The 20,377-nt window shown below is 38.4% G+C and overlaps 1 protein-coding gene across 2 annotated transcripts in view; it reads right to left on the minus strand.

Moving 5' to 3' along the window:
* The window catches only part of AGMO (alkylglycerol monooxygenase), a 259,763-nt gene that overhangs the window by 124,110 nt on the left and 115,276 nt on the right, over positions 1-20,377 (minus strand). For both annotated transcript variants that reach the window (XM_073582133.1, XM_073582134.1), the window contains 5 exons: positions 13,452-13,522; positions 12,369-12,430; positions 8,990-9,069; positions 1,367-1,501; positions 557-673 (listed from right to left, as the gene is read on the minus strand). In XM_073582133.1, coding sequence (XP_073438234.1) covers positions 557-673; positions 1,367-1,501; positions 8,990-9,069; positions 12,369-12,430; positions 13,452-13,522 — 465 coding nt within the window. The remainder of the gene's footprint in view (positions 1-556; positions 674-1,366; positions 1,502-8,989; positions 9,070-12,368; positions 12,431-13,451; positions 13,523-20,377) is intronic.

Genomic DNA, 20,377 nt, shown 5'->3' on the forward strand with positions numbered 1-20,377 from the left:
AAAGTAAAAAAAATATATAGTTGTAGGTGATCAGAGTGGGTGATAGATACAATTTGTGTTGATTGTAGTACAGCATATATTTTATTTTTTGTATGTAATAATTATATTTTTTCCACAATTTTTTTATTATTATTATGATTATTATTATTACTATTATTTTATGTATGTCATACCACCCCTAGAAGTCATAAAAGACTACATCAATTTTTTTTTTACTGCGCCATTTTCTTTTGCATAATACTAAAACACCTGGATACATTAACAAAAATTCCAATATGTCAACTGTATAAATGACACTCAAAAATCAAGAAATCCTCCATGTGATTGCCAAATCTCACAGAAACCGTATGCAATAGACTCTTATGTGTAAAAAAGAAAGACCGGAGGACTTGACACCAGGAAGTATTTGATTTATTATTAATATTTTTGATTTTATGTCAATATTATATATATATATTTTTTTTTTTTAATAATTTTTGTGGCCTGTTCCGTGTGTGCATTCTCAGATTCTGAAACATTTACCAACATTCCCCATAACCGTAAGACAAAAACTTACAAATTTAGCTTTAAACATGTGTTGATAGACGCCAAGGAGGAGAATAAAATGACCCATCGCATATATCTGTGAGGAGGTTGACAGTGTTGGGTCATAGGGTTTTTCATCTCCGGTAACCTGCAATCAATCCAAAAAGTGTACAAATTACTGTAAGTATATGAAATACCAAATATAGTTACTGGAGTATAGAGTCTCTTCGGCCCTGGTTCCTCGGGGGCGGAGTTATCCCGTCTTCACAACAATAGCAAACATTGAAGAGTCAGAACCTCGACCTAACCTTTATCGAGAGACAATAATCTAAATATGGTAATAAAGTTGGGAGAAGCTCTTGAACTTCTTTTCGGACAGATTCTCTGAAATCGGTCAGCAGATCCTATTCTATCTGAATATAATTTGGTCCAATCACAAACGGCCCTGACAGCCAGGAAAAAAAATATTTTACTTTGAGATCTCTTTTCAATTAAAGAGGTTAAAAGAACAAAATCTTATTCTACTTCCATATCCTAGAACCTCCCAATTAGACATTAACCTCCAAAACTTGATGCTCCTTCTCCCACTCCAGCAATATTTAATTCTATGACGTGAATCAGTATCTCGCTCTTCACTACATTTGTCCTATAATTGGCAGAAATCATGGGATCCATTAAACCATACACAAGGCTCGACAACTTCACCCTCGGGGCATTGAGAACCTCAGCTCCACGACATCATCAAATAATACGTTTACTACCCTGGAATTCTGCATTTTCATCACTGATGTTTTGGAATCTAGAAAAATATATTGACTTACATTGAAATATAGTAACATACTTTTGGAAGTTCTTCCGTGAGTCCAAGCCGAGGTTTTCCCGGTCCCCATCCTGGTCCTTTAAATATTACAGACAATTTGTTCAAGAAACCGGGCGTACTCCAAAATGTTTTCCACATGTAGACACAATGCTGCAACTAGAAGAACACATTTACATATCAGGTGAATTCCTCTAATGGACACTACTGGAAATAGTCAGCAAGTCGGATGACAGACACTGAAAGCTCAGGGGAGCGCCTTATAATAACGCTACCAGTGTAAAGGTGAGAACTCTATAGTGAGTGCAGCTCTGGAGTATAATACAGGATGTAACGCAGGATCAGTAATGTAATGTATGTACACAGTGACTGCACCAGCAGAATAGTGAGTGCAGCTCTGGAGTATAATACAGGATGTAACTCAGGATCAGTAATGTAATGTATGTACACAGTGACTGCACCAGCAGAATAGTGAGTGCAGCTCTGGAGTATAATACAGGATGTAACTCAGGATCAAGCAATGTATGTGCATAGTGACTGCCCCAGCAGAATAGTGAGTGCAGCTCTGGAGTATAATACAGGATGTAACGCAGGATCAGTATTGTAATGTATGTACACAGTGACTGCCCCAGCAGAATAGTGAGTGCAGCTCTGGAGTATAATACAGGGTGTAACTCAGGATCAGTAATGTAATGTATGTACACAGTGACTGCACCAGCAGAATAGTGAGTGCAGCTCTGGAGTATAATACAGTGTGTAACTCAGGATCAGTAATGTAATGTATGTACACAGTGACTGCACCAGCAGAATAGTGAGTGCAGCTCTGGAGTATAATACAGGATGTAACTTAGGATCAGTAATGTAATGTATGTACACAGTGACTGCACCAGCAGAATAGTGAGTGCAGCTCTGGAGTATAATACAGGATCTAACTCAGGATCAGTAATGTAATGTATGTACACAGTGACTGCACCAGCAGAATAGTGAGTGCAGCTCTGGAGTATAATACAGGATGTAACTCAGGATCAGTAATGTAATGTATGTAAACATTGACTGCACCAGCAAAATAGTGAGTGCAGCTCTGGAGTATAATACAGGATGTAACTCAGGATCAGTAATGTAATGTATGTACACAGTGACTGCACCAGAAGAATAGTGAGTGCAGCTCTGGAGTATAATACAGGATGTAACTCAGGATCAGTAATGTATGTACACAGTGACTGCACCAGCAGAAAAGTGAGTGCAGCTCTGGGGTATAATACAGGAGGTAACTCAGGATCAGTAATGTAATGTATGTAAACAGTGACTGCACCAGCAGAATAGTGAGTGCAGCTCTGGAGTATAATACAGGATGTAACTCAGGATCAGTAATGTATGTACACAGTGACTGCACCAGCAGAATAGTGAGTGCAGCTCTGGGGTATAATACAGAATGTAACTCAAGATCAGTCATGTAATGTATGTACACAGTGACTGCACCAGCAGAATAGTGAGTGCAGCTCTGGGGTATAATACAGGATGTAACGCAGGATCAGTAATGTAATTTATGTACACAGTGACTGCACCAGCAGAATAGTGAGTGCAGCTCTGGAGTATACTACAGGATGTAACTCAGGATCAGTAATGTAATGTATGTACACAGTGACTGCACCAGCAGAATAGTGAGTGCAGCTCTGGAGTATAATACAGCATGTAACTCAGGATCAGTAATGTAATGTATGTACACAGTGACTGCACCAACAGAATAGTGAGTGCAGCTCTGGGGTATAATACAGGAGGTAACTCAGGATCAGTAATGTAATGTATGTACACAGTGACTGCACCAGCAGAATAGTGAGTGCAGCTCTGGAGTATAATACAGGAGGTAACTTTGGATCAGTAATGTAATGTATGTACACAGTGACTGCACCAGCAGAATAGTGAGTGCAGCTCTGGGGTATAATACAGGATGTAACTCAGGATCAGTAATGTAATGTATGTACACAGTGACTGCACCAGCAGAATAGTGAGTGCAGCTCTGGAGTATAATACAGGAGGTAACTCAGGATCAGTAATGTAATGTATGTACACAGTAACTGCACCAGCAGAATAGTGAGTGCAGCTCTGGGGTATAATACTGGATGTAACTTAGGATTAGCAATGTAATGTATGTACACAGTGACTGCACCAGCAGAATAGTGAGTGCAGCTCTGGAGTATAATACAGGGTGTAACTCAGGATCAGTAATGTAATGTATGTACACAGTGACTGCACCAGCAGAATAGTGAGTGCAGCTCTGGAGTATAATACAGGATGTAACTTAGGATCAGTAATGTAATGTATGTACACAGTGACTGCACCAGCAGAATAGTGAGTGCAGCTCTGGAGCATAATACAGGATGTAACTCAGGATCAGTAATGTAATGTATGTAAACATTGACAGCACCAGCAAAATAGTGAGTGCAGCTCTGGAGTATAATACAGGGTGTAACTCAGGATCAGTAATGTAATGTATGTACACAGTGACTGCACCAGCAGAATAGTGAGTGCAGCTCTGGAGTATAATACAGGATGTAACTCAGGATCAGTAATGTAATGTATGTAAACATTGACTGCACCAGCAAAATAGTGAGTGCAGCTCTGGAGTATAATACAGGATGTAACTCAGGATCAGTAACGTAATGTATGTACACAGTGACTGCACCAGCAGAATAGTGAGTGCAGCTCTGGAGTATAATACAGGATGTAACTCAGGATCAGTAATGTATGTACACAGTGACTGCACCAGCAGAACAGTGAGTGCAGCTCTGGGGTATAATACAGGAGGTAACTCAGGATCAGTAATGTAATGTATGTAAACAGTGACTGCACCAGCAGAATAGTGAGTGCAGCTCTGGAGTATAATACAGGATGTAACTCAGGATCAGTAATGTATGTACACAGTGACTGCACCAGCAGAATAGTGAGTGCAGCTCTGGGGTATAATACAGGATGTAACTCAAGATCAGTAATGTAATGTATGTACACAGTGACTGCACCAGCAGAATAGTGAGTGCAGCTCTGGAGTATAATACAGGATGTAACTCAGGATCAGTAATGTAATGTATGTACACAGTGACTGCACCAGCAGAATAGTGAGTGCAGCTCTGGAGTATAATACAGCATGTAACTCAGGATCAGTAATGTAATGTATGTACACAGTGACTGCACCAACAGAATAGTGAGTGCAGCTCTGGGGTATAATACAGGATGTAACGCAGGATCAGTAATGTAATTTATGTACACAGTGACTGCACCAGCAGAATAGTGAGTGCAGCTCTGGAGTATAATACAGGATGTAACTCAGGATCAGTAATGTAATGTATGTACACAGTGACTGCACCAGCAGAATAGTGAGTGCAGCTCTGGAGTATAATACAGCATGTAACTCAGGATCAGTAATGTAATGTATGTACACAGTGACTGCACCAACAGAATAGTGAGTGCAGCTCTGGGGTATAATACAGGATGTAACTCAGGATCAGTAATGTAATGTATGTACACAGTGACTGCACCAACAGAATAGTGAGTGCAGCTCTGGGGTATAATACAGCATGTAACTCAGGATCAGTAATGTAATGTATGTACACAGTGACTGCACCAACAGAATAGTGAGTGCAGCTCTGGGGTATAATACAGGAGGTAACTCAGGATCAGTAATGTAATGTATGTACACAGTGACTGCACCAGCAGAATAGTGAGTGCAGCTCTGGGGTATAATACAGGATGTAACTCAGGATCAGTAATGTAATGTATGTACACAGTGACTGCACCAGCAGAATAGTGAGTGCAGCTCTGGAGTATAATACAGGAGGTAACTCAGGATCAGTAATGTAATGTATGTACACAGTAACTGCACCAGCAGAATAGTGAGTGCAGCTCTGGGGTATAATACTGGATGTAACTTAGGATTAGCAATGTAATGTATGTACACAGTGACTGCACCAGCAGAATAGTGAGTGCAGCTCTGGAGTATAATACAGGGTGTAACTCAGGATCAGTAATGTAATGTATGTACACAGTGACTGCACCAGCAGAATAGTGAGTGCAGCTCTGGAGTATAATACAGGATGTAACTTAGGATCAGTAATGTAATGTATGTACACAGTGACTGCACCAGCAGAATAGTGAGTGCAGCTCTTGAGCATAATACAGGATGTAACTCAGGATCAGTAATGTAATGTATGTAAACATTGACAGCACCAGCAAAATAGTGAGTGCAGCTCTGGAGTATAATACAGGGTGTAACTCAGGATCAGTAATGTAATGTATGTACACAGTGACTGCACCAGCAGAATAGTGAGTGCAGCTCTGGAGTATAATACAGGATGTAACTCAGGATCAGTAATGTAATGTATGTAAACATTGACTGCACCAGCAAAATAGTGAGTGCAGCTCTGGAGTATAATACAGGATGTAACTCAGGATCAGTAACATAATGTATGTACACAGTGACTGCACCAGCAGAATAGTGAGTGCAGCTCTGGAGTATAATACAGGATGTAACTCAGGATCAGTAATGTATGTACACAGTGACTGCACCAGCAGAATAGTGAGTGCAGCTCTGGGGTATAATACAGGAGGTAACTCAGGATCAGTAATGTAATGTATGTACACAGTGACTGCACCAGCAGAATAGTGAGTGCAGCTCTGGGGTATAATACAGGATGTGACTCAGGATCAGTAATGTGTGTACACAGTGACTGCACCAGCAGAATAGTGAGTGCAGCTCTGGAGTATAATACAGGATGTAACTCAGGATCAGTAATGTAATGTATGTACACAGTGACTGCACCAGCAGAATAGTGAGTGCAGCTCTGGGGTATAATACACGATGTAACTCAGGATCAGTAATGCAATGTATGTACACAGTAGAGATTGCAGCTCTGGAGTATAATATTGGATGTTATTCAGAATCACTATAAAATAAGTAATAACATTTACGTTCACAGAGACTCAAGTTTTTACATAGATTAGTTTTATGTGTATTTTATGTGTATGAATCTTCTTAAGCCTTGAAATGTCTTAGAAAAATATATCTTCTTGTTAACATAATATAAAAAAGTAAAAAACTGACATAAAATTTCAGCCAATAAATGTTTATAAACACCAGGCGGCTCAGCGTGAGTCGCAGCTGAACACATTCCCCCTTACAAATGAGGCGTTTTACAAGGCAGTGAGTAAGTATTTCATCCAGAGCTGTAATCAAGGAAGGTGATGAATAGACACAAACTGGAGCTCATCTGAGAGTCTTCAATGGTTAATTAGGATTGGCCGTCGTCTTATATACAGAGTACAGCAAGCGAACATTATAAACAAGCAGCAGAACCATTGATTAATAGCTTTGGGGTCTGGGGTTGGGGGTCGGTGGTGGGGAGACCTCCACAGCTGCTTTAATGTCGCAAGGACATTTCCAAAGTGGAGTCAAAAACATAAACCTGAAAGCCCACTCTACGGTTATGTACAGGCTCGGTGGAACTCGCGGATTAAGTCCTACTCCAATTTTATAGACAATTTTTGAAATAAAAAATCATAGACATATTAATTTTTTAATTAGGACCCTGAATAAAAATCGACTAATTTCAGACTGTCTGTAAATTTGGTGCAATAAGGCCGTTAAAAAATGGGAATTCGCTGGAGTTGAGCAAGAAAATTTGCAGGACCCTCCCTGGTTCAGCAGCCACGCCGGTTGTCCTCCTCCTACCTGCGTTTTCCTCTTCTAATTAATCGGTCTGGCACGACATTATTGCTGTATCATGGCATACTCAGGACGTCACACCGGGCATACTAATCACAAGAGACACCGGGGATGTTGGCGAGTAGGAGAGAGTGTGCAGCCATGCACCGACCAACGTGGCCACTGAACCAGGTCCTAGCTGCAAATTTGTTGGCTCAACTCTAAACTTCATCTCACAGTTGAAAAGCAATTTAATCACATGAGTTAGGGTAAAACATGGAAGCAAAAAATAGTTTATAAAAAAGCATAATTAATTTACTTTTCTGGTTAGGTGTTTGTCATATTTACAAAAATGTCTACTGCTGTGGTATCGGTGGCAACACAAAAATATGACGAGGTCGGTGGAAAACTCTGGGCAAAAATGATGTGGATGTCCACTGCTTATTTTATTAAAATGGACACAATATCCAACCAAAGAAGTTTGAAAAATTTTGAAAAAATTTAGGACAGTATAATATCATAATAATAATGCACCTTAGTACCCTGATAATACTGCCATACTGTGCTTATATGTCAGTGTGATACGTTGCATAGATAAAGATGATCAGGTCCTTGGTTTCCAGTTTGAGCTTCAGAGACTTGTAGTTGAGCTTTGTGGAGAGGGTGAGATCGTCCTTAGCTGGTAGAGAATGTAGAGCATTTGCCCTCCAATATGTCCCTGTCTTACTCTTCAGTCCTTGGAGTGTGGACAAAAAAGGAGAAACCCTCAAAATATGGGGAGAACATGTTAAATCCTTGAAGATGTTGTCCATGTTGGGGTCTGAACCCAAGCCCGCATCTCTATAAAGAAACAGTGCCCAGTCCCACAGCTGAACACTAGACGGACCCACCTGCAGTGATCACATTATAATTTTGAGACCCTTCAAAATGAATAATATCCAGAAATACAAAATAATACTGTTAAATAAAAAAATCACCTGGACATCAATTTTTTTTACTGGATGACTCATAACTGTAATACTTCATTTGTCCTGTGGTGGCACTGCAGGGAATTAAACACTGGCTATTTGGTTCCTCTACTGATCACAGCTGATCATTGGAGGATCCAAATCATACGATAGTACTAAATAGAAAAAAAAGTCACCCGGACACCGAGTAGTTCAAACATATTTACTGGGTGGTTCGGAACGGTAATCCTTCATTTGTCCTGTAGGGGAATTGAACACTTTCTAGTGGGTTCCTACAATAATCATAGCTGATCACTGAAGGTCACAACTGCAGTAAACAAATTAACATTTTGAGATCCTTCAAAATCCATAATATTCAGAAAATTAAAATAATATTGAATGTTTAAAAAAAAAAGTCACATGGACATCAAACTTTTTTACTGGGTGAGTCATAACTGTAATACTTTATTTGTCCTGCGGTGGCACTGCAGGGAAATTGAACACTTGCTAGATGGTTCTTCTACTGATCACAGCTGATCATTGGATTTTCCAAAACATACAACAGTCTTAAATGTAAAAAAAAAAAAAAATCACCCGGACATCAGGTGGGATTTGAACCCAAGACCCCAGCGCTGCAAAGGAACAGGAACAGTGCCAGACTGCTCCCAGCAAAACACTGTGCAGTGATCACATTACCATTTTGAGATCCTCAATAATATTCAAAAACATACAATAGTACCGAATGTAAAAAAGAAAAAAATTACCTGGATAACGAGTGTTTAAAACATATTTTCTGTGTGGGTCAGAAGTGTAATCCTTCAGTTGTCCTGTGGTGGCACTGTAGGAAATTCGAACACTTGCTAGTGGGTTCCTCCAACGATCACAGCTGATCATTGAAGGTCCCACCACATGCAGTGATCAAACTACCATTGAATTACCATGAAGATCCAAAATATCCAAAAAACATACAATCGTACTGAATGTAAAAAAATTAAATAAAATTACCTGGACATCGAATGGGTCAAACGTATTTACTGGGTGGGTCAGACCGTACACAACTTTGTCTTTTTCCGGCACAAAAGTTCCTTAAAAGCAGAAAATAATAAATCACGTTTACTAATTATATACAAAGATCCAGGTAATTAATTTTCCCTTCCGCATAATTTGTCTCGTTGATTTACCGGCTTTTCTCTCGACACACTGTTGCTGTTGTTAAGTCAACAAATGCATATAATTAGCTCCTTTAAGATTTATTTATAGGATAGCGTAATCTATCACTCGTATATATCATTTCATGGTGCTGATTGCCGCAGTCAGTCAGGAGCCAGAAGTTCATTCGGCAGCGCCAGCCAAGTATCATAATCCAGGGAGCTTAACAAATGCAGGGTGTTTGTAGCCGGAATATTGATGAGCTCTTACGTGCGCAATCCTCTCTAATTACACATAAAGACTCGTAGTCAAAGCAGCAAGCATCCGGCTCAGAAAAAAAAAAAATATTACAATTGTGGGGGAAAAAAAAAAACACAACCTAGACTAAAGTATATATAAAAAAAAAATAAAACATTAAAAAAATAAAACAAAACTTGTTTGGTAATTTTGTAAGAAAATTTACTGAAATTTTCTCACCTTTGTGGAAGTTTAAATTTGATACAGTTTTATTACATTTCATTAAAAAAAAAATAATTTTCTTAATTGGTAGTTAAAACAATTTCTTGAATCTTTCTTATTTCACCTTGAAGAAAGTTTTGCTAAATGTTGAGCAGTTTGGGAACAGAAAAAGAGGTACTGAGCTGAGAAAAATAAAACCCATCTGAAAATAATTATTAACACCTTAGTAGAAAAGAACGACTCGAGAATTTATATATTTTTTTTTTACATTTTTGGGTGAGTTTGACTACGGTATTTCTGGGTCTATTTTCCTAAGGGTCCAATACATTATAGTGGGATTCTGTGGGATTCAGTTCAATTACAGTAATTTTGGCTTATTAAACAGAACCTGTCACTTGTCATAAACATGCAATTTTCACCCTGTTGTAAATGCCGCTGTTCTCCTGAATCCGATGTAATTTTTCTTTTGTTTCTGCTCCTCTCCGCTCCTGAGATACGGCTCCTTCTTTCTGAAATATATAAGGCTATGTGCACATGCAGGGTTGGACTGGCCCACCAGAGAACCGGAGAATCCTCCGGTGGGTCCTGACTTCTTCTTCAGGAGAGTTCATAGTGCAAACATTGCAGCTGTTATTGGCCCCCTGAGTGGGGGAGAAAGATGGGCCTTCAAGATCAAATCCTTTGGTGGGCCCCATGTTCTTCTATCTGACACTGTGTACACGTATGGAATTCCCGCAGAAATTTCCACGGGAATTCCGTAATTCCATTCCATATGCGAGGAATTCGCATTTTACATTCCCACCTATTTCCCGCGGAAAAACTAGCGATTTGCAAGCGTAATTAGCTTGCAAATGCTAGCGTTTTCCAAGCGATCTGTAGCATCACTTGGAAAACTGATTGACAGGTTGGTCACACTCGTCAAACATAGTGCTTGACAAGTGTGACCAGCCTTTTACTGTTGAGGCCGCCTATGCAGCCTCAGTAGTTATAAGACATAAAGTTTAAAATAATTAAAAAAATAATAAATCGTGTTTTTCTCACCTTCCGGCGTCCCACGCAGCATTCCCGATCATCGCGATGCTCCCGGCAAGTCCCATTCCCAGGGATGCCTTGCAACAATGACCTTTGATGACGTCGCGACCTCGCGAGACCACTACAGTACCGCAAGACCGCGACGTCATCAAAGGTCACTGTCGCAAGGCATCCCTGGGCACGGGACTTGCTGGGAACATCGCTGAGGCCTGCTGACGCTGCGAGGGATGCCGGAAGCTGAGAATATGATCATTTTTTAACTTAATTCTATTTTTTACAGGATTATGGTACCCAGAGCCCAGAGGACAGTCTCCTCTCCTCCGGACCGTGGGTACCATCCGCAAATGTTCTGCATACTTTTCGCATGGTGGGCACAGCCACATGCGGAAAGTAAGCGGAACAATGCATTCCTATGTGTGCGGATTTTCCCGCGATTCCGCACAAAGAATGAGCATGCTGCATATTTTTCCACGATGCCATTCCGCCCGCGGAAAAATACGCAGCATTAGCACAGCATGTGCGGAATCACATAGGATTGCATGGGATGCTTTTTTTGCATTTTCGCGGCAAAATCGCACGTTTAAAATCGCCACGAAAACACACAAAAAATGCTACGTGTGAACACAGCCTAAATCTTTTATTTTAATCCAACTGGGTGTGGTCTTCAAAAAGACACCCACGAGGAACATCTGAAGATCGCGCCCAGTTGTCTAAAAAGACTAGAATTATATACGGTGAAGAAGTGGCCATATCTCAGGAACGGAAAGGAGCAAGAACAAAGGAAAAACATCACCGGATTCAGGAGAAGAGTGGCATTTACCCCAGGATTAAAAAAAATTGCATATCTATGAGATGAGACAGGTCCTCTTTAACCAAACCAAAATTAATGGAGTAGAATCATTGGGAATTTCAGTGTAAAATGGACCCTGAAATATATCGGTAAAATTGGTCCAAAAATGTGTTCACAAGAGAACCGTACAAAACTAGTGATGCAGCGCTGGGACAGAGTGGGCAAATGACTGGGCCACAGAACTGCACACTGATTTACGTACTTGCCAGCAGTCTTAATTTTTAATCCTGGTAGATGGTTGGAAAAACTACATCCCATAGTGGGTATTTTGGGGTGTTTCTGGGCATTTCTGGAGGCGAAACTTAAATATTCTCATTTTTTGGGTAAATAAGCATTTAAGGGACTCACCAAGAGTCTTTTGGCCCTATTAATCTATTGATTTTTCTTTTAAATACTTTTTTTTGTGATAGCCATTGTTGTTTTTGGCACAAACTTCTTAATACCTGCACATGTAGTTCATGAATTTTGTGCAAAATCAAAAATACTTTTCTATTTTTTTTCAACCTGTTGCAAAATGTGCAGGCATACAGAAACTCACTCACTCCAGGGGAATCTGTGCAAATATTGATTACTTTTTAATAAGTTGTAATTGATGACTCAACCGAAAACATCTGGAAACCCCAAACACCGCCCACAATGATGACCATAGAAAAAACAGACGGACGCACATCAAATAGACTTTTAAAAAGGCACAAATAAAAAAAAATGCATTTGGAGCAAATCAAAAACAGGTGAAAAACTCCAAAAACAACAAAAAAGGAGCAAATGCAATAATGAATTAACTTTTTCAATTAAAAAGAAAACATATGGTAAAGTATCCATTTGTATGTGACTAACAGAGAGCGCGTCATAATAAAAGGATGTGATAAAGTTGGAAACGAGGTGTTCACTCACCAAATATCCGGTCCCAGATAATCAGTGTGCCGCCATAATTAGAATCGATACAGTACGGGTTTCTACCTGTAAACATTTTTTTGAAAGTTTATACATAAAAAATACTAACAATATTCTTACTACATTGACTGGATCACTGATGGTGTCACCATTATCTGTAATAGATCAAAGTGTAAAGGAGTTGGTGGACAGATTCCGCGCTACTGACAAAATTGAGACGTACATCCCAGTGAAGTAAAATAAGGAGATGGTTTATTTCGACGCATTTCAAAGTATACACTTACTTCTTCTTCAGGAAGGCCTTCCTGAAGAAGTAAATAAATTCTGCGAAACGTGTCGAAATAAATCACCTCCTTATTTTACTTCACTGGGCTATACGTCTCAATTGTATCAGTAGCGCGGAATCTGTCCACTAACTCCTTAACACTTTGATGTCTGATGGTGACTTGCTGACCCGTGGATCCGCTGCAGCTAACTTCCTCATATTATAATCCTTAATCTGAGCATAAAAGCTTACTATATTTCTTGGATAAGACCCTATTTGCGCTGATCTCTTCTACAGTTCTTGAATATCTGTAATAAATGGTGGGCATGGAGTCACCATTATCTGTAGTAGACGGCAGGCATGGAGTCACCAAACATAGACGTGCCTACCAGAGACGAGTGAACCCGAACTTAAGAGTTGGAGGTTCGTATCAGACAGTGCTAAATGACGAACACTGACTTCTCCCGGAAGTCTGTTGCAGTGTTTGGAGTTCCGGGGGAAGACTGTTGCAGAGAGAGAATTTTGTAACTCAAAAGTCCGGGACCACATTGTTTCCAAAGGGGTTCGGGCTCTGGTTGAAGTTCGGGTATAGTTTCTGGCACCCAAACCGAACTTTGGAATAAAGTTAGGGCCGAACTTCCACTGGTCCTCTCATCCCTAGTGCCTACTGTCAATGTAAGCTAAAGTCAGATGTCTACTAAAATGAATTATGCTTTAATATTTTGCACTTTTTGATCACAAGTAAAAAGTGGGTCCACATTTTGTCTGTACACTGGAGCCACACATGTCTCCTCTCCCACTAGAATAATGCAAGGAACCTACCATGATGGACTCGGTGATGACTTGGAGTATTGAGGATCAGCTCCAGTGGACCCAGATTATTTATGAACTGTAGGGAAAGACATCTTGTTATTGTACAATATCATATATTGCAGAACTAGGAAAAAGTGCCAACAATTTACAAAATAAATCAAAGGAACCACAAGTCGTTCACCTTTCTTTATTACCCTTAAACCTTTCGTACCACAGCCCATTTTCACCTTTGTGACCGGGCCAGTTTTTACAATTCTGACCACTGTCACTTTATGAGGTTATAACTCTGCAACGCTGCAACGTATCCCACTGATTCTGAGAATGATTTTTCGTGACATACTTTACTTCATGTTAGTGGTAACATTTGTTTGATTTGTTTATTTATGAAAAAACAGAAATTTGGCGAAACTTTTGGAAATTTCACAATTTTTAATCTTTATGTCCTTAACTTTTTCCTTCCAAAATGTTACTTTAGCGCCAAATTTTTCATTTTCACAAGGGTAACAGAAGAAACTGCACCATAAAATTTGTTGTGCGATTTCTCCTGAGTACGCCAATACCTCATATGTGGAGGAAAACTACTGTTTGGATGCACGGCAGGGCTCGGAAGGGAAGGAGCGCCATTTGACTTTAGGAATACAAAATTGGGTTGAATCAATGGCCAACGCCATGTCGCGTTCGAAGAGCCCCTGAGGTGCCTAAACAGTGGAAACCCCCCACAAATGACACCATTTTGGAAGCTAGACCCATTAAGGACTTTATCTAGATGTGTGATGAGAATCTTGAAACCTCAGGGGCTTCACAGAAATTTATAATGTTGAGCTGTGAAAATTAAAAAACACATTTTTTTCCACAAAAATGTTATTTTAGCCTCAATTTTGTTATTTTCACAAGGTAGCAAGAAGCAATGGTCCCCTAAATTTGTTGAGTAATTTCTCCTGAGTATGCCTATACCACATATGTGGAGGAAAACTATTGCTTGGGCACACGGCAGGGCTCGGAATGGAAGGAGCGCCATTTGACTTTTGGAATACAAAATTGGCTTAAATCAATAGCCAACGCCATGTCGCATTTGGAGAGCCCCTGAGGTACTTAAACAGTAAAAAAAAAAAAATCACAAGTGACCCCATTTTGGAAACTATACCCCTCAAGGACTTTATCTAGATGTGTCATGAGCACTTTGAACCCTCAGGGGCTTCACAGAATTTTATAATATTGAGATGTGAAAATTAAAAAAGACATTTTCCCAACAAAAATGATGCTTCAGACCCATTTTTTATAATTTTCACAATGGTAACAGGAGAAAAGGGATGCCAAAATTTGTTGTGCAACTTTTCCAAAGTACACAGGTACCTCATCTTTGTTAAAAAAAATGACTGCTAGGGTGCATGGTAGGGCTGGAAAGAGAATGAGAGCTATTTTGGCTGCAATAGGTTGCGGACACCATGTCACATTTGTGTGGCCCTGACATGCCAATCATCAGAAACCCCCACAGGTGATCCCATTTTGTAAACTACACCTCTCAAGGAATTCACCTGGGGGAGTATCGAGTAGGTTTTGGATGGCCCACAGCCTTTGTATTTCCCGCTAGTATTGTCTGTATTCATAGTCCACGCTTCTCCAGACGACAAATTCCATGACCGTAGCATGTGTATCCAGCTGCAGCCAGCAACAACAGTCCTTACGATAGTTCCTCAAATCCAGACGACAGATCCCATGACCATAGCACACGTATCCAGCTCCAATCGCTAACCGATCTCCAATCTCCATAGGCCATCCATACATGGAAATCAGGACCTCAGAAACAGACCTCACCCCTAACTGGAATGCCTAGATGCAAAAAGTCTATATATATATATATACTGTATATATATATATATATATATATATATAGACTTTTTGCATCTAGGCATTCCAGTTAGGGGTGAGGTCTGTTTCTGAGGTCCTGATTTCCATGTATATATATATATATATATATACTAGGGCTATAGAAAAATTCTGGCTAGGGGTAAAAAACACCCATGAGCCTAATGTAATTGCCATCACAAAAGGTAACTGGTCAAATACCTCTGCTACAATAACAAAATTGAAGAGGTAAGCCCTCCAGGAAAAAGGCCTCAAGCAGAAAATCCCTAAGCAAAAATTGTCATATAGGATGCTGAAGAGAACATCATTCACACTCAGCTGAGTAGGAAAGGTGACCTGTCCCTGAATATAAACCTGTCTGATTGCCTACCTAGATGCGGAGGTTGGCACCCTAAGAAATACGAGAATAGCGCCCCGATCATCCGACGGCTGTCCCTCCTCCCCTATCTCATCCTATAAGACGATAGTTTGAAACAGAGAGCCAGATGGCCTGTGTACACTGTTACAGATGTATCTAATAGTCATGGATGAGAGCAAAATGTCCTCAAATGAGTTATAAGAAAAAGCAATTATGTGAGAAAAAAAGAAATAATCCAATCAACTGCACACAATCACAGCAGACAGTGCCAAGAAAGTAATAAATCAATACAGACTGGTAATAATTGAGGGCCACGAGATTGCGGATATCAAAATTTCCACAATGCACCCTATGCAAATGTAAACATAGAAATCCTCATTATGATATATATGGGATTTTTTATGCTAATAAGGATTGATAAACTCTCAAACATAAGACCATGATGCACACCTATGTGCCACACTTCGTTAGATACATCTGTTATGGTATAACCAGAAATGCTGCAGTTCCACTGCTATTTTGGAAAATTGTGTGTGCAATGCGTGCACCCAACAATAAGCAACAAAATTCAGTTTTCTTTAATGTTTTGAACTGAGATGAGTGAATACTTTGAAACGCAAATTCTCCAGATTCGCCTTATTTTTCAACAAAAATTGGATTTGAAGCAAATAGAATTGTGACAAATTGAAAGTACCGTAAACTTGACCTCAAAATGTGCACAACATGGTTCTCATATCTTTCTCTCTGCTGTGCTGTCACACACTATCAGTACAGTTTATTTCGTTTTATGGCTTTCTCTTCCTATCTCTATGGCTGAGCTGTGAGATGTGACATCTTTTTACTATCCAGATTCACCATAATATTGCTGCTGCATTCCTTGCCTGTGCTTTTATACAGGCTCTGATAGTAACTGCAGTAGCAAACTGCAGAGCGCCAAATTTCTTGATGTGAATCTCATACGTATCGAGATCAATTCAAAATCCAGTGACACTTTTACTCAAAAGGACTGCTCCTATGTACAAAGATTGTGGCTAAACTTTACAAACTCCACTAAGTTGTCCGATCACTGTATTTACACAGATGGAGTCAGTGGATGCATTTGTGAAGCAAAATCTCAGCAGGGGACGGACGCAAGCAAAACCAACACGAGGGATTACCGCTTGTTTCCTTAGTCTCGCAAAAGGCAAATCTTAAGATTCAATCCTGATTTATTCTGTTTTTCTACCTGATGAGGCCATTTTCTACTTCAGTGAGCGCATTACACATCCATAGCCGCATGTCCATACTACACTGTACAAAGAAAATATTTGATGATTGGGGATAAAACAATCTCAGCAAGTTAGTCATGTTAGGACAATACAGAGCTCCAGAGGGGGGAGACTACAGAGGCGGGAGAGGAGAAAAAAAAGCCACTTCTGCCTCAGCTACACCAGAATGTGGAAATATATTCGATAAATGGGAAGAGTACAAATGTAATACTTCCTGTAAGAAACCTGAGTTATTCAACAATCTATCCTTCCAATTAGTATAACATAACCAATAATGTATTACTATTTGTTCAAGAAAATATCTCCTACAATACTGCTCATATGTACAAGAATATAACTACTATAATACTGCTCCTATGTACAAGAATATAACTACTATAATACTGCCCCGATGTACAAGAATATATCTACTATAATACTGCCCCTATGTACAAGAATATAACTACTATAATACTGCCCCTATGTACAAGAATATAACTACTATAATACCGCCTCTATGTACAAGAATATAACTACTATAATACTGCTCCTATGTACAAGAATATAACTACTATAATACTGCCCCGATGTACAAGAATATATCTACTATAATACTGCTCCTATGTACAAGAATATAACTACTATAATACTGCTCCTATGTACAAGAATATAACTACTATAATACCGCCTCTATGTACAAGAATATAACTACTATAATACTGCTCCTATGTACAAGAATATAACTACTATAATACTGCCCCTATGTACAAGAGTATAACTACTATAATACTGCCCCTAAGTACAAGAATATAACTACTATAATACTGCCCCTAAGTACAAGAATATAACTACTATAATACTGCTCCTATGTACAAGAATATAACTACTATATTACTGCCCCTATGTACAAGAATATAACTACTATAATACTGCCCCTATGTACAAGAATATAACTACTATAATACTGCCCCCTATGTACAAGAATATAACTAATATAATACTGCCCCTATTTACAAGAATATAACTACTATAATACTGCCCCTATGTACAAGAATATAACTACTATAATACTGCCCCCTATGTACAAGAATATAACTACTATAATACTGCCCCTATGTACAAGAATATAACTACTATAATACTGCTCCCTGTGTACAAGAATATAACTACTATAATACTGCCCCTATGTACAAGAATATAACTACTATAATACTGCTCCCTGTGTACAAGAATATAACTACTATAATACTGCCCCTATGTACAAGAATATAACTACTATAATACTGCCCCTATGTACAAGAATATAACTACTATAATACTGCCCCTATGTACAAGAATATAACTACTATAATACTGCTCCCTGTGTACAAGAATATAACTACTATAATACTGCTCCCTGTGTACAAGAATATAACTACTATAATACTGCCCCTATGTACAAGAATATAACTACTATAATACTGCTCCCTGTGTACAAGAATATAACTACTATAATACTGCCCCTATGTACAAGAATATAACTACTATAATACTGCCCCTATGTACAAGAATATAACTACTCTAATACTGCCCCTATGTACAAGAATATAACTACTATAATACTGCTCCCTGTGTACAAGAATATAACTACTATAATACTGCCCCTATGTACAAGAATATAACTACTATAATACTGCCCCTATGTACAAGAATATAACTACTATAATACTGCCCCTATGTACAAGAATATAACTACTATAATACTGCCCCTATGTGCAAGAATATAACTACTATAATACTGCCCCTATTTACAAGAATATAACTACTATAATACTGCCCCTATGTACAAGAATATAACTACAATAATACTGCCCCTATTTACAAGAATATAACTACTATAATACTGCCCCTATTTACAAGAATATAACTACTATAATACTGCCCCTATTTACAAGAATATAACTACTATAATACTGCCCCTATTTACAAGAATATAACTACTATAATACTGCTCCAATGTACAAGAATATAACTACTATAATACTGCCCCATGTACAAGGATATAACTACTATAATACTGCTCCTATGTACAAGAATATAACTACTATAATACTGCCCTCTATGTACAAGAATATAACTATAATACTGCTCCCTATGCACAAGAATATAACTACTATAATACAGCTTCTATGCACAAGAATATAACTACTATAATACTGCCCCTATGTACAAGAATATAACTACTATAATACTGCCCCCTATGTACGAGAATATATACCTACTATAATACTGCTCCTGTGAACAAGAATATAACTACTATAATACTGCCCCTATGTGCAAGAATATAACTGCTATAATACTGCTCCTATGTACAAGAAAATAAAAAATACTATAATACTACCCCTATTTACAAGAATATAACTACTATAATACTGCCCCCATGTGCAAGGATATAACTACTATAATACTGCTCCAATGTACAAGAATATAACTACTATAATACTGCTCCAATGTTCAAGAATATAACTACTATAATACTGCTCCTATGTACAAGAATATAACTACTATGATACTGCCCCCTATGTACAAGGATATAACTACTATAATACTGCTCCTATGTACAAGAATATAACTACTATAATACTGCCCCTATTTACAAGAATATAACTATTATAATACTGCCCCAAGTTACAAGAATATTACTACTATAATACTGCTCAAGTGTATAAGAATATAACTACTATAATACTGCCCCATGTACAAGGATATTTCTACTATAATACTGCTCCTATGTTCAAGAATATAACTACTATAATACTGCCCTCTATGTACAAGAATATAACTATAATACTGCTCCCTATGCACAAGAATAGAACTACTATAATACTGCTTCTATGTACAAGAATATAACTACTATAATACTGCTCCTTGGTACAAGAATGTAACTACTATAATACTGCTTCAATGTACAAGAATATAATTACTATAATACTGCTCCTATGTACAAGAATATAACTACTATAATACTGCCCCCTATGTACAAGGATATAACTACTATAATACTGCTCCTATGTACAAGAATATATCTACTATAATACTGCCCATATTTAAAAGAATATAACTACTATAATACTGCCCCTATTTACAAGAATATAACTACTATAATACTGCTCCAATGTACAAGAAAATAACTACTATAATACTGCCCCATGTACAAGAATATAACTACTATAATACTGCTCCTATGTACAAGAATATAACTACTATAATACTGCCCTCTATGTACAAGACTATAACTATAATACTGCCCCTATGTACAAGAATATAACTACTATAATACTGCCCCTATTTACAAGAATATAACTACCATAATACTGCTCCTATGTACAAGAATATAACTACTATAATACTGCTCCAATGTACAAGAATAGAACTTCTATAATACTGCTTCTATGTACAAGAATATAACTACTATAATACT

The sequence above is a fragment of the Dendrobates tinctorius genome, unplaced genomic scaffold, assembly GCF_039654945.1.
Source record: "Dendrobates tinctorius isolate UK_male_01 unplaced genomic scaffold, ASM3965494v1 ptg000070l, whole genome shotgun sequence".
Classification (NCBI taxonomy): Eukaryota; Metazoa; Chordata; class Amphibia; order Anura; family Dendrobatidae; genus Dendrobates; species Dendrobates tinctorius.